Below are 16,224 nucleotides of genomic sequence, written 5' to 3' on the forward strand. Positions count from 1 at the left end.
ACTTGGTAGGATCTATACGTACGGTCTGCACTGGCTTTCCCTACTACAATATGATGTAATAATATAAAGGGTTACCTTAAAAATTGAAGAAATATGAAACATGTCTATGAAACGTGGACTATAAAACTTACGTCAAAGCTTAAAATAAAAACGGAAGAAGCATCTTCTGATAGGAGTCGAACTCACAACAGTGCTTTATATCAACAGCCCATGCCCGAAGCAGTGTTTCACATATTTTCAATCAAATTAAACGATTGAACGTTTTCGGCTTATTCTAAGGCCTCATTAAGAATCTGAAAATTTATAACACATAAAATATTTTTCAACTTTATTTTCTGTTTTTTGCCCATCTCCCGGTCTTCCAAATTGTTGTTTGCCATTTTGTACTAGTATTCTATCCCTGCACATATCTCATAGTTTAGTGAGTTAGCTGGCTTCCTTAAGAAGTTAAATTTTAAGCTTAATTCATTTGTTACAAATATTTTCAGATTCCTGATGAGAGTTTAGGTTAAGCCGAAAACGTTTAACTATTCAAACTATTTATAGGTTTAAATATGTGTAATAGGATATTCTTTTCTTATAATTCCCAATCTTGTTGTGTTATTATGCCCTTGTCTGTTTGTGATGCACGAAACCAATTTGTGTTGCAGGTGCATGAGCTGAAAGAATGTTTCATCAAAAAACAAACTTGACCCTTGATGCAAATGCAAGAAACATCTTCCAAATAACTTCAATCACTTGGGCCTTTCGTCTTTGTGTTGGTTTCCCAATTTTCAGGAAATGTCACCATTAGTACCTTTTGAAGAAACTTATTGAAATTTCCTGAAAGAACACAGTCATGCATAATAAAGTTTTTTGCTAATAACTTATGATTAAAATATTAGCTGGTTGATCAAGAAAACATTTTCGGACAAAGGAAAAGAAAAGTTAGCCCTAATCCTCGTGATTTTGAGTGTTAGTAGTGATAAAGTAAGTGAAACCGTTATGGATCAACTGAATCATGATTTAAGACTTCATTCTTGCAATGATTAGGAACTATTAAGTAACTGTGAGAGTCTTTATCATAACACTGAGAAAACCTTTTTTCAAAATTTCGCTTATTTGCAGGGGATATGAACCATCGATGCAGGCATGGTCAACAAGACAGAATGAAGTTTTCGCTTATTGAAGTTTTGTTGCCTGTGAATTATTGTATGCACTAAATACCCGCCACTGAATAGAGAGAAGTCCTGAAGTGCATTGCTCAAACGCACACCCAGACAGTCGAACCAGCGTCATTTTATCTTGCTGTTTCTCCATGTACAGAGTCGGGCGCTTAACTGACTGAGCTATAGGAGTGGATTGAGTAAGAGTCGTTTCCCTCATCGCTCAGTACGCTCATCAGTACCTCATCGCTCATCAGTACAGGTATAGGCTAAAGGTAACATATTTATCTTTCATTGATTATACAACAGTCAACTCCGGTATGTTACCAACACCATATCATAAATAGTCTAAAACTTACTGATTCTTTTGCTTTGTATGTTAAAATGAACAAAGGGAAAATAAAAAACCAATCCAAACAAAATTGTGAACACCGCCAGAAGATACTGCGCGTCAGGCTTGTCAATTATTGGAAACACAACCAAGCACAATGCGGATAAGTTGAAGATAATAGGAATAAAAAGAGGGACCTAGTAATAAAACACGCTCGTCAGCAAATATTGTCAACATTATTTCACAATTAACGTTACTTCTAACATTGCTTCAACATTATGGCCATGATTTGTTGACCATTTCCATGGCGACAACTCCAACTTTTTCAAGTAATCATACAGTTAAAAAAAAAGTTTTTACCCTCAGCTAGAACTGTAAAACAAATATGAATTTAAATTGAATAGCACTTTAGAATAATGCCTAGGATAATTATGTATAAAGGATCCCTATACAGCAATCTGGAAGCTTATCCACTGAAAGCCATCATCCATTCATCGGGAATACGTTTGAAGTCGGAATTAAATAGAAGAGAAGTGTTACGTGCTCAGGCAATTATTTCACCAACTTTTATTTTTTAAGTTTTTTTTTCATTTTTTCTCTTTTTTCTTCGTCACAAATTGCTACACAATGTGATCATCATCATGTAGTAGCTACAGTAGCCTAATAACGATTGAGCTTCAGTATAAACGAACAAGTCTCATCAGACAACCATCGCAAGATGTACCTGATTGAATTCTTATCAAGCCACCGAAACTGTAAGATAATTAGACTAACGTCAAGTTGTAGGTTTGAGTCTGGTCCTCAAACTGGGGGGGAGAGGGGGCTGACTCATTTACTTATACAAAAAAAAAAACCTTACAGTTTAACTCATTTTGTGCATAATTATAGTTTAGTTCAGTTTGATCAATTGGAACGATGACGTCAAGAAGCAGACAGCGTGTAAATCACCATTAGATGGCGTCATCAACAACTGCACCATCATCCGTCCATCAAAAGGAGCAGAAGCCCATCAAAATTGCCAGTAGCGCGCTACCGTTGTATCGCCGCTACTTTTTTGGTAGAGGTAGTGCCGCTACAGATAGCGGCGCTACTTTTTTCAATGTAGCGGTAGTGGAGAGGCACTACATTTCTTTCAGCCACTGTACTTTCCAATTTAAAGTGAAAAAATGACTCGTGTTTGAAGATTTTTTATGGAAACAATACGTGAAAAAATCAAAGCAGAAACCATTCGACTATTGCAGAAAACATCAAGCCATATACCGACAATAGTGACACCAACACCAGTCACGACCTCGGGAATGACATTTTTGGTGTGTTAATGCCATCGCATGAAATGTCAATATAGAAAAAAAAGAAAGAAAAGTCAATTGTGGAGGCCTTTTTATTCAGACAGAGGCAAGTCCTTTAGCTTTTCTAGTGCCGATTTGTAACACCTCTATTAAACATAACTCCCCACTCCTTTTAGTGCTTCAGTGGAGAGGTTTTTCCCCGCTGGAAAAAACGTGCTGAAGCCAAAGTGGGCAAGACTCAGCAACTCCTATCTTGAAATCCTTGTGCTTTTGAAAGATGTGCAGAAATAAGTTCCTCCTAGAACGTGCTTTCTACGACGACGTGGAAAAGGCAGAGTAAACATCATTCGTTTTCAAGCTCATTTTGACGTCACAAAGTGCTTCTTGTGTCAGTTTTAGAGAAAGGTAGCAGTAACGCGGGCTACTTTAGCCTGAGTATGTAACTGTAGCGGGTAGCGCGATACATTTATTGACTGGTAGAGGATAACGGTAGCACGCGCTACTTTAGCCCTAGTAGCCTATCCGGTAGCGCGCTACTTTTAAAGTATAGGGGTCACCAAACTTTTCTCTCTGAGGGCCGGATTGCTGCGAGATTAACAGCTGCGGGCCGGAAGCAAATTGCGAAAAGATATACAACTATTTAGAATCTCCATTGACTTGAATTGAGCACAATAAATAACAAAGTCAGCGGTGGAATAGCAAAGTTGTCTAGTCTGGCTGGTATGATTTGCCTAGACAGATGTCGCACTGATGAAACATTGGTGTTTTGAACAACAAAATTTGTGATGTCATAAGAAGAAACAATATGGAAAATTCATTAGCAGGTTGCGTGTAGCTCAACAGCAACGTCAGTCCTTTACAAAAAGTTTGGTAACTTTTTCCTTAACAGTTGTTATTTTCACAGCACGTGGCGGGCCAGATGAAATCAGTTTGCGGGCCGGTTCCGGCCCGCTGGCCGTGGTTTGGTGACCCCTGCATAGAGGATGCCCACCTCTGCAGCCAACACAAGAGCTGCTGCGCGAGACAACTCTAACTCTAGATAATTCCAACCCCAAGGTCAGACTCGTAGCTACAGCATCAACACAACACAGAATAACTGTGGTAGAGCGTGGTTTACCTTGACAGGTCGGCGCATGTTTGGTCGTTTGTAACGAAAGTACAGCAAAGCTAAGCAGGCAAGCCAATGGAATCCCCAAGTAGCGAAGCTGTAATATTGAATGAGAGAATCGAAATCGTTTGGTATGACCATAAGCAAAGCAATGATGCCCTGTAAAGTAAAACCAAGACTAACAACATTATTAGTTATTCTTAGCCTCCTGTAACTTACATTTTGTTATTAAAAGTTTACTTTTTGATTGAAATGTCTTATGATTGTCATCTCATAAACGACGAGAGTTTTAAGGTAGGCTACCGTAGCCAAATTTCTCGTCATCTTCAAATATGATTTAACATGTACATTGTAGGCTACATTGTACAACATGCATTTCAAAAAACTTTTGCATATCAATACGTAAATTCCCTGGGTATCAGGCTATATTTACTGCTGCTTCTAGTCGAGATCGTGAAACACTAGTTAGAAAAAATGTTTTAAACAATATTGTCTTATGGATAGTTCACTTTGAAGCATATCACAGAGAGCCTACTACAAGTTAGCAGTTGTAAACTGAGCAAGCGACAACTGAGCAAGCGACAACTGAGCTAGCAACAACTGAGCAAGAGACAACTGAGCTAGCAACATTTGACCAAAGCTGAAGTTGGTATATGAAACTGAGAAAGTGATTGGTCACAGCGGTAAACCATAATCTCTTCGTGAGAAAATTGTAATATAAAGTTCCCGGATCCGTTCGTCTGTATGTAATGACCGAAAGAAACACTTTTCTGAAAACGTCTATTCAAGAATTGTATTTCTGTAAAAATAGCCTCGAGGCTGTCGAAGGATGGAGACAACACCGTACCTACTAAAACTTGTCACTACAATACAAATTACTGAGATAAAGACGGAAATTTCGTCCAGCTGGCAAGCACTAAGCAAAACTGTTAAATATGCAACCAACTTTTCAAGCAACAATTTTAAGAATGACGAGAATAGATTGCAATCTTCCAAACGCACGTAAACATCTTGTGTGACGTAATAATAATAAGCATTATGAAGCTATTCCAGCACATGTTGGCTTTGGTTTACACCATATCTCGTAATTCAAGATTTAACGATTATGTAATGTTTCGCAGGTGTGACAAAGGTGACGCAATCTTTGCTTATTTCTAGCAATAGTCCATTACGTCAGACGCCAAGATTCAGTAGACCTGAACGGTTTTATGTGACGTTTGATTTGTACAGATATTGTCCGGAACAGTGATGACTGAACAAGCCGAAACTTGACATGTCAAGCAATGAACGAGCAAGTCCGACGTGCAGGGCCGTGCTAACCACTCTCCGTAGGCTACCACTTAATCGGGGGGGGGGGGGACACGGCTGTTTAAGGGCCCGCTCATTATAGTCTTTTCATGTTTTTTGGCAATTTGAACATGAAAAAAATTGCTGCAAAAGCTCAATAGCTCATGCAAGGCGGTATTTACTGCTTTTCAAACCCCCCGTTGGGAGCCCATCTATATCTTGAGGCTCACGCATATTTAGTTCGTACAGCGTTTTTCGGCTTGTAATTTTACATTAAATATGTTTTTTTTTAATTTCGCAAAAACTTTCTCCCTCGCTTTGCTCGCTCAATCACATTTCATTCACTTATAACCAGCAATATTGGGCATTGATAGTGTCGGAAGTGGACTAAGGGGGGACAGTTTGTTTGTATCTCAAAAAACTCAACAAAATAATGCAATATTCCAAAATGAACAATGTTCATTCAAATAGCTTATAGTTAATGAACAATTAAAAAGTTTCATTGATAATGGAGGTGGGTTATAAAGTGAAGTGTGTCGCAAAAATAGTGTAGGTGAAAGTGAGGATACTTTAGATAGGCTTTCGAAATTCTAACCTGTTGGAAGGCTATAGGCTACCACACCAGGCTATATTAATTTTCAAGAAATTAATTATTGAGATCTTTCTGTGATCGTGAATGATTTTTTTTTTAATTGTAGATTAACTGAAATTTCAAGCCAAACCTTCTACCCAAATTCAATTTTAATTTGATGAATTTGATTTCATACATACCTAGGCCTACCTATGGTCATACAAAATGTACAATTTGGTAAAAAATGTTATTGCTCCTAAAAATACCCAAAAAGTGACCAAAAACAAGCTTCAATTTGTCAAAAATTTCAGGCTCTTCCCTATCGTTTTCTTGTCTTATTTTTAAACGCTATTACTAAACATAGAGGCCCTCTAGTGGTTTTAGGAGGGGGCCCAACATGGTGCTCACACGACCCTGCCGAGGTGAACACTTAAATCTCCTTTACTGACTTGGGCAATAGCTGAAATGTACTTGCTGAGTTAAAGCACTTGCTAAGTTGTCGCATGCTGAGCGGTCCGACGACCTATGACCTATCCAAGACAGCAAAATCCGTCTGCAAACGTCTGCAGACGTTGCATCAATATTAAAATGATGGAATTTGCTGTCTGGGATACAACCTCTATGGCCCTGTGTAGAACTTTCTTCTTGCAACTTGATTACTTTGTTGCCTTATCAAATAAATCAGGTGGACTACAACTTAAAAATTACGTTTAGAATAACTGCTGAGGCTGGTGTTAGCCTGGTGACATGGACCATGGCAAGGATGGAAGGGAATTGACCTTCTCTGGCAGCGGCATACGAAACGCGTCCAGCAGCAAAACAAGCTCCTATGCTTGTCCCAAGCACTGAGCATGCCACCATTATCGGAATGACCCAAACAAAGGATCCCAAGACAACCTTTCCAAAACTCTAAACATAAAAGGTGTAAAAAAGCTTTTCACAAACAATTCTTGATCAACTAAATCCCTTTTTATAAAATGTTTATAGGCCTACTCAGAAATTTTGAGTCAAAACCCAACTCTGACCACTAGTGGCGTACCGTGACCATTTTTTAGCTTCTCACACTTTTTAGAATGTTTGAAACACGTGTTTGATTTTCACAGTGACTCTTTATATCACATTAAGTTTATTTGGATATAATCTTAACAGCCATTAAGCAAAGCCTGCTGAAAAAGAGGGAACACCCAAAAAAATGGTCACCGTTTGCCACAGCTGGCCACTACACGGAAAACACAGTTTTGCTTAAAAAAATCCACAAGGACCAAGACTACAGACGAATAGTGAAAGAAGTCCTCAAACTTTTCAGATTAATTTCCATGCAAAAAAAAAGCTTAGGCTCCTTAACCTTAGAGCAAATATGAACTCTTTATTTAAATTTTTTCTTTTAGAAAACATATCATACCGCGGCCACAGCTGGGGAAGTCAGCAACTCGTTGAAGGACATTGTGGTTAGATAAGCGACGTTAGTGGCTAGGAACAGGACGGTTACTATTCCCAACCCGGTGACGAGTGCTCGTGGGAGGATTTTATAAGGGTTCTGAAAATATCAAGTTACATTTGGACGTTCGGCCGGTTATTGTATTTAGTCATCAAGGCTCCAACAAAACACCTTTATTTCTTCAGCGACAAAGTTTAGTTGGTTCCATCCTCCAAACGCCCACAATCCTTGGTAAAACGCCAACGTGATATCTCGTATGCCAGGGGTAGAGACGCCGTGAAAAGAATCCTCAAAACTTTCTGTATATCCTAAAACAAACACACCTGGCATGAATTTTATCTATTGCATTATTTTGAAACAATGCCTGTACTTCTTTACTGTACATCGTCTACGACTTGGGTCGACAGTACGTTTTTGTCATGTAGAGGCTTGTGAGCACCGAGGAATCTGTCAGCCAAGCAAGGTCATAGGACTTTCATACTTGTATTGACTACAGATGAGCTGCCACACCAAGATTGACCCACTACCGACACCACGCGAGAGTTTATATATTTACACTACATCATATTAGCGTTGCTACCTAACATCGCAGTGTCTTAAACTATATCATGCTTTCACCAAAACAACTGCAGGTCTATTACTTGCACGTCTATGTTACGGGTGTATTTTAGCCTGGGACCAGTTGCTCCAAAAGCGAGAACCTTAACTTTGAAGGGCTGAGACCAATAATCTATGTTTAAACTTCACCATTGAATACTATATGAGTTTGTAACTCTGAATTGAACGATTGTTCTCTTTGGTTAACATTCTATACATTTTGTGATATCTAATAAGTTGTTGTATTGTTATTGTCAAAATATTTTGAAGCATTTTGCTGTTACACTTGTTACTTGAGATGCATTAGTTACTTAGTTGGTAGAATGGTGGTGAAGTGTTTTTATCTGCATATGTTTTTGCCAAATCTTGATTGCAATCCAAGTTTGAAGCCAAATTTCAATTGAAAACCAGACAGAAAACTTGGCTAGTTTGAAGCAACAGATAACAACATGTTACCGCCAGCTAGTCTGACCGCTCCACCAATGATGATGACAATCAGACAGAGAATCTTCCCGATGCCAAAGAACGTCACAATGTTGGTTGCCATCTTCACGCTGTAGGAATTGATGAACACAGCGGTAAGGATCACAACAGCTGCAACTAACTTTGAGGCTAAAGGAGGGACACTGTCGCAATTTCCTAAAAAGTAAACAATGATGCTGGTTACATGCATAGCAACCGATGGTTACATGCATAGCAACCTATGGATACAGCTGCGATTACATACAAATTGTGCATATTGATAAAATAACAAAACATTATTTCACTAAAAATGTCCAAAAAGTGACCAAAACAATATTAAGTTTTTTTTTAAATTTCCGGGGGGCAATCTGCCTACCCCCCTTAAAAACTTTACTTTTTCGATTATTAATTTTTACATTGACTTTTTATTTTATAAATGTTACTATGTTAAAACTCTGATTCTATCCCAACTTTTTGTATACCCACTGCTACATCGTCGGCATATTAATTAGTTTTGTTCTAGAAAATCTGAGAGTTGTTTTGCTGAAACATGCATGCGAATTTTTTTGTCTAGATTAAAAGGGTTTGTGGCCCAAACTTAACGATTTCTTGTCCTATTGGTCCTAAGCATAAGGTCCACGTGGATTTGGGGGGGGGGTCAAGATGGTGCTCAAACGGCCCTGAATGTGGTGTAGCGTGTTCTCAACAAAACTAATTGTTTCAAATGGTGATAAAACATAAGTTATGATTGTTAAGCAAAATAATTTATACGAGGGTAGTGATGACAAATAATAATAATAACAACCTTTATATTGCGCCACATCCACAGTGCAAAATATGCTCCTGGGCGCTATATATGACAATGGTGATAATTAATACGGCACTTTAAGTCATAGTGTTCATTGAAATAAAGCGTTTTCAAGCGAGCTTTGAATTCATTTAAATTTTCAGCTTCTTTTGCACAAATAAGCAAACAATTCCAGCAACTGGGAAGGTGCGATTTCCATATTGTGTCTTACATGAAGGGTTGCACAAGAGCAATTGATGTTGAGAACGCAGAGTTCTGGCAGGATTATAATGAACACGCAAAGTGTCCAGATAGCAAAGTGTACAAATAAAGAAGTAGTGTTACTTTATTTACACTGGTACAGTAGCCTAGAATAGATATACGGTATACTTATTGATATTGTTGAAGCATTTACCGTAGGCAGGAGCTAGTGCATATCTTGCGAATGTCAGGGACAGCAGACTGACTATTGCTGGCTTCAGGATCACTGTGGCTGTCCATGCAAACAAGTAGGCTGGGATTGGCCCGAAAGCCTCTAAAAGAATCGGATATTCTCCGCCAGATTTCGGAATCATTGTTCCCAATTCCGCGTAGCATAGAGCTCCGAACATGCTCACTGTCCCACAGACAGCCCAAACCTAGCAATTATATTGATTGAAATTTATTTTTCTACAAAGTTATTTGTCATTATTCTGTTAAGCCCACATTAACTTCAAGAAATAACATTAATATGGCCCATGCTGCAATTTTATTTCAACAGCTTGTAGGTCTAACTTATTCAGAACTATCAGATGTTTAGATAATCTCTTGCTGAACTTGCTTTATACAGTAATATCAACAAACTTATCGCATTTTTTTGCACGTTTGGCGGCCATGCTGTTGTTGTAGCATTGTGTTTACAATAAAATTATTTCGCCATATGGTTGAGTAGGGTCGCGATGAAGCGGCCAAATGAAGTATCAATAAGTTAGTGTTTTCAACTGATAGAAAAATAAGTAACAATTGATTGATTGTTACTTATTGTTACAGTCCGTCCCGTTCGCTCAGTGGTTACCCGCCCGGCTCAAGATCACGCTGCGCAAGTTCGACTCTCGGGGTGTGCGCTTGAGCAACGCATTTCAAAACTGCTCCCCATTCAGCTGCATCAAGTGGATAGAATAACTCTCCGGCAACAAAACTTCAACAACCGGAAAACTTCACTTTGTCAATCTCAGTTACCGGCACTGCGTCAAAAGCCTCTACAAGTATGCGAGAATACCAGGAATAACGTATCAAGGCTTTGTCAGTCCGGGGATAAAGAATCAAAACCAACCAAACAGTTGTTTTAAACATTTATCTTCGGATTGACAAAGCCTTTGATAGGTTATTCTGGTAGTTCTGCATACTTGTAGAGGCTTTGAACAAACGGCGCACTGCCGGTCACCGAGGTTGACAAATTAAAGTTTCCGCTTTCTGAAATGTTGTTGCCCGTCAACCTGTCAATCTACCTGGTGCTGGTGCAGGAAGAACCGTTCTTGAAATGCGTTGCTCGAGAGCACACCCAGAGAACCGAACAAACGTTGCTTGATCTTGAAGTTTCTTTGTGCACAAAGTCGAGCGGTATACCGACTGAGGTATCAGGGCGATTCGGAAATTATTGTCCAAAGAGACGGACAGGTTTTTGGAAAATATTCTTATTTCAGTAGCTATTAGCATTTAACGGCAAAGCTGTGACAAACAGCGGATCTTCCATCTACTATTTATTCATATGCTGCCTAATAACAAGCGACCTGAATCATGGTTAGCGAGCAAAACTGGTAGATTCATTCTGCTGCATATTGCGTGGAAATGAAACACTTGAACTTTAAAACGACAATGCCATATCTTTGCTTCGTTTCATATTAGCCAGAGAGAGCCAAACAATGTGGGGTCTTACGAGGCCGCAGTCCCAGGCCTAGCAAAAACTTTGGTCCAACGAAAAAATCTAACTAAGAGCAACTAACGTGATCTTAGTAGAAAAACTATAGTGCTGAAATCCTGGGATTTCAACAGCTTTGCTTTAATCCTGATCTTAAGGTTCGTTTATTGAAATCCCGGGATTTTAAGCATTCATTTATGACGCCAAAGGGAACGGTTATGCTTCGTTTGACGATTTATGTCTATTTTAAAAAACTAAATTATCGTCAGTCTTGTGATATGGCTTTAAAGCAGGGGTCGACAACCTTTCGTATGCAGTGTGCCAGTTTATGAATAATGTCAAAATATCAACAACTCGCTTGCCAAATATTTTTGTATGTTTGGTTTTGCATCCCTGTTTTGTATTAGCAACTATCTGATGTTAAAATTAAACAGTAAAGTTGACTGAGTTAACAGACAAGAGACAAATTTGTTTTATTACTTTATTGCAGTGGTTCTTAAAGGCATACTAAATGAAATTTTCAAACTGGAATTAAGCATTAAAATGCGTAAACTGAACATTCAAGAATACATTTCAAAAAAAAATTACCGAAAAAAATTTGTTTTCAATGGCGCTGACAAGGCCCAAAGTCCAATGTTTCATTTTTTTTCATTTTTTTTCAAAATGACCAAAAAGTGCAAACACTGCTCGAGAATACGTCACAAAAGACAACAATAACAAAAGCCACCTTACCACATCTGATGTTTTAACATCAGATCTGAGGTTTTGAGCAAACTGCTGATGTTTTGATGTTGAAATCTGATGTTTTGATGTACATACATACATAGCCTACAGTTAAATCGCCGGCAGTAACAACTATTGCGCGATCAGCTGATTGCTCGTCTTTTGTGACGTAGACTGTACAGTCGCACGCTTTGCTGCTCACGCCCATTTTGGTTTTGAAAGCTCTGACAAAAGCACGCGCGGAGTGCTGATCAGACCGCAATGGGGCAAAATTTTATTGAAAATCGTTTTATGGTAGCATGTTAAACACAAAGAACGTGGAAAATCGCCAAGTCAGGTTTTCCTTTAGTATCCCTTTAACCTTTATTAACCTGCCGAACCCTTTATACGCTAGTCTGCAACCTTTCGTTGAACCCTAAATTTTTGCTGAGTGACAAAAACAATAATCTACCACATTTAATAATAACACATTAGTGAATAAATGAGACTTCTGTTGTCTTTTTCTGAGACCAGTAGTGAGATTCGAGGCTTTGTCTCGGAAACAGCAATTTTCATGTCATTTTCGCATGCAAGCCGGTTTCGTTTTTTTGCTTTAACATGCACCAGAATAGAAAACGCATGCTCGCATAAATGAGTGGTTACAAATAGCATGAGAACTTCAAGGCAACTTTTGTAATAAGAGGATAACTTTCCATTTGTTGGTTCAAAACGATTGAAGATTTGTTGTGTTAAGTTTCTTTTTTGTATCTTGCTTTCTTGAAGTTTGATAATGTCATCTTAGTTTGGGGTGTTTATATCTGCTGTTGAAGTAACATCATAAGTAAATGTTTGACGTATGCATGCTGGATATTGCGTTTGTTCAGAAAAGTAGTTTTGAAATAAATTTTGCAACTTCTGTAAATGCTCAGTACATAGCCATATACTGCTTTAGTCTATGAAATAGCCTACTGGCTTAAAGCCTCTGGACCGCGCCAGTACTGTAGCCTAATTGCTGTGTCGGAAATACTTACTACCTCGCCCAAACGTGGAAAGTTAGCGAAGTTGTTATTTTCCACACGCTGCCAGCCTGCCACTACAACTGCAATTTCTTCTGAAAAGCACTCATTTACTGTTCAGCTTTTATTAAGTTTTACCACCTCCTTGCATTTGGTAATTCAGCTGATTGAGAGCACCAAAGATTTCAGGCAAATAAGCCAAAGTAAGGATAAAACGTCCTCAAAGTGTTTTGAATGCCGGTGGTTGAGACTAGTCAAAAATTCCAATAAATCTGTGCGCAAAGTAAAAACGCGGTTCATCACATTCTCCCTCGATAGTCATCGTAGCCTACTTCAGTGTGGTTCAAAAATATTTCCAAAAATATTCGCTGATATACCATTCAGTAGGTCGTGTGTTCGCGCAGAACCCCTGAAACAGCTTCGTCGAACTCCAGGGGTCCTTGCTTTTTCTTGCTATGCACTGTAGTGTTAGGATTATATTTGATCATTTTAAGTAGAGTAGAACATATGCAATTCCGAATGATCTTCCGTAAGTCGGCTGCAATGTGGACTGGGAATAAAATTCATATTTGTTTACACAAATAAGTGGATCTAAATGCAGATAGCAAAGCTATTGACATCTTCTTGAGACAGGTAAATTTTTCCGGCAAAGATTCCCAGCTTGTCAAAATGCTTGTTTGTTTGTTTTCAATCGTTTCCAGCGATCTCCGGAATTTGGCGAATTTTGATGTCCATAATAAGGATGCTTTGAAATCGATCAGCTGCATCTGGAAGTCTTCGATGCCATGTCCAATTCAGATTAAACCTAATTTCATAAGTTAAATTCTGTAAATATATCCTAACCCTGCTGAAGCAAACGAACACTGAATTGACTCACTGAAGATTTTTCTCTGCCTGTTATAAACTTGTTGCACTGCAGATCGAACTGGAAATGTGTGCAACCATTTAGTTAGCGCTACCGTTAGTGATGTAATAATAATGTTAGATGCAATGCAAATGCAATGCCTGCACCTCCTGATATGACGTGCGCAGTTCAAATCATTGAAGCCATTGAATGAAAAGCCATAAAAAATCATCTCGCGTGCCACAAGTGGCATGCGTGCCAGGAGTTGCCGACCCCTGTTTTATAGGATAATGACAAATAGGCTAAAGTCCTGTGGTAAAGCATATACTAAAACTGGGGTGTCGAACAAAACTGAACCCAAACCACTGCAGACAATTTGGTGTTTCGCACATAAAATTTTAAAAATGTTGTTTAATACTAATCGGCAATTTGTATGAACTTGGAATACTGACCACGAGACCCCAACCAACAGAACCGGAGTTTTCAAAGACCCCCTTCGGCGATATGAATATTCCTGACCCAATGATTGCTCCAACAATCAAACCAACAGCACCAATGAAGCCAACATTTCTTTTTAATTCCACTTTGCCTTCATCTCCTTGGGTAGCTGTCAGCAACAATAACTATTATAAGAACTGTTATATCATATCTAGTTTAGTGCAAATACAGCAATTGGCCATCATGTCATTATGAAATATGGCAATAAGTATCGGATTTGTTCGTTCTATAATAGAGCAGTGGTTCCCAACCGGGGTGCTGAGGGCCATTTACAATACTCTAGGAATATGGGATGTCGCAAATTATTCCTCATGGCCTATTTATTTTTCATCTGTCTTCAACTTTTTCGAAACGAAAAAAAAAGAAATAATCTCACTGATTCTCCAACATGTGGAATTTTTTGGTTATGGCTAAGAGATCCAATTTTGAACCTTTAAGAAGAAAAAGAACTAATGGACAATCGAAATGACAGAAATATTAAGCTGTTTGCACAGGAAGGTGCCGCTCGATTAGTTTGGGATAAAAAATCCAAAATGGATATTTTTGCGTTGAGAATGGGCATTGGTAATTTTATTCCACATTACACCAGCATCCAATGGGAGATTGGATTTTCCGTTTTGAAGAAGTCAAAAAAGGGTAAGGTTCGTGATATGTTAAATTTTCCAACTGCATTCTGAAAGTAGTCTCATCTCAATTTAGTATATAAGTTTTTGTGCAATTGCATGTTCAGTTTAAAATATCAACGATTTTTGTGGATTCCACGTTATAAGCTGTTTATCTGATGTGCAAATTTAAATTTTAGTTCGTTTTGTTTTTTGCCAAGCTTAAATTTGCAAGTAAAATACTGTCATTGGCGTCAGGTCAGGCAATGCAAAAAACCTAACGATTGAATGATGAGACTACCTCCAGGATGAATTTTGGAAAGTCTTACGTATTGCATTATCATTATATCAGGTCCAGGTGCAAATGTTGCTTTGGTTGTTGTTTTTACATACTTATGGAAATGGGAAAATGACAGATTTGTCATGGCTATGATTGTAACTGTAACGATTGAAACTCTTAGAAATATTCCTACCAAGCGACATATTCGGCCGTGTGATTATACTCACCTTCTATAATCTCGCTGCGTTCATCCCGATCCATCTGTGATGTCATTATCACGCCACTTACGTAAATCTCGGCTTGCAGTCACAAGACAATTTTATCTAAAACTGATCAAAAATTATTTTAAAGCCAAAGCATAAATTTTCTTAATATATTGCGGTTAACGCTCTGTTGCAACCTTAATAAGCGTTAGCGGCATAGGCTGCTATAGAATGACAAAACTAATTTAGGCTATGTATTTTTACTTTTTTCCTAGAACAAAAAGTATTCCAAGAGCTGAGTATCTACAGTAATGCTGCACAGGTGTAGACTATAAGACATAGCTTTGAAGATCTTTTCTTAATTCTCTGTAATTATATGTTGATTATACGGGTCTTCATTACTCATTGATTACAAATTAATTTTAAGAACAAATTTCTGAAGTTTGTGTCATTATGACCATATCGCTGGGTGACAAGTTACAACTGTCCATGACATGGGGCGGCATTGTCTTTCCTTTGCTTAATTGGCTTAAACTTCTTTGTTGCTCATCCATGTTGTTTCATTAAAACAATCACAAGAACTACACACTTTTTACACTTCTTCAGTTTGCTGTTGAACTTTGATGAAAAGATTTTCCATTTTAGAACTGTAAAATTTTCACACATCAACATAATTTAATCATTTCGCAAAGACGTTTCGTCTGGTTTACAGTAAAAGGCTTAATTAGGCCTATCACGTCCCTATTTATCAAGGACTTAAATAAATATTGGGAAATTTACACTCTGTGACTTAGCTTCCTGCTGCTACTGTAGCCTATTAACTTCACCGTCAAAGTAGAGAAAATATAAAACTATAGTCAGTAACAGATCTATAAAAATTTCTTTTGGAATGCCAGAATTTTAAAGAATCGTAGAAAAATGAATAAGGTAAAAATACTATCTGAAAAGACAAACAGTACGGTTGGTAGAAGCAGCCTTTGGATAGCGCTCTCGTGTGACCTAGTAGCCTAGCAACTTCTCATGATGACACACCAGGTCCGGATCCAACGATTGGAGACCACTGTTTCTAAAAATCAAGCACTTCTTGAATTAAAATATAGCTCCTTTGCTTTTTCGCATGGGCATACTTTTTCTATGCAACGTCATATAACCTACGACACAACTTAC

The 16,224-nt window shown here is 38.2% G+C and overlaps 1 protein-coding gene across 1 annotated transcript; it reads right to left on the reverse strand.

Moving 5' to 3' along the window:
• Positions 1–616: 616 nt before the first annotated feature.
• LOC145775884 (b(0,+)-type amino acid transporter 1-like) lies at positions 617–15,185 on the reverse strand. The gene is made up of 10 exons (XM_082587276.1): positions 15,082–15,185; positions 13,927–14,081; positions 9,431–9,653; positions 8,223–8,405; positions 7,341–7,477; positions 7,134–7,268; positions 6,440–6,640; positions 3,883–4,032; positions 1,505–1,673; positions 617–822 (listed from the first exon to the last, which is right to left on the reverse strand). The coding sequence occupies exons 1-10, from the start codon at positions 15,125–15,127 to the stop codon at positions 731–733; spliced, it is 1,491 nt and encodes a 496-aa protein (XP_082443402.1). The 5' UTR covers positions 15,128–15,185; the 3' UTR covers positions 617–730.
• Between the last annotated feature and the right edge of the window lie 1,039 nt (positions 15,186–16,224).

Source organism: Aplidium turbinatum, chromosome 8 (assembly GCF_918807975.1).
Source record: "Aplidium turbinatum chromosome 8, kaAplTurb1.1, whole genome shotgun sequence".
NCBI classification, from domain to species: Eukaryota; Metazoa; Chordata; class Ascidiacea; order Aplousobranchia; family Polyclinidae; genus Aplidium; species Aplidium turbinatum.

Coding starts and splice junctions, on each gene's coding strand:
- LOC145775884 (XM_082587276.1), bottom strand. CDS start 15,127: ATGACATCACAGATGGATCGGGATGAACGCAGCGAGATTATAGAAG. Junction 14,082..15,081: donor ACGCAGCGAGATTATAGAAG/GTGAGTATAATC, acceptor TGTTGCTGACAG/CTACCCAAGGAGATGAAGGC. Junction 1,674..3,882: donor ACATGCGCCGACCTGTCAAG/GTAAACCACGCT, acceptor TTTTATTACTAG/GTCCCTCTTTTTATTCCTAT.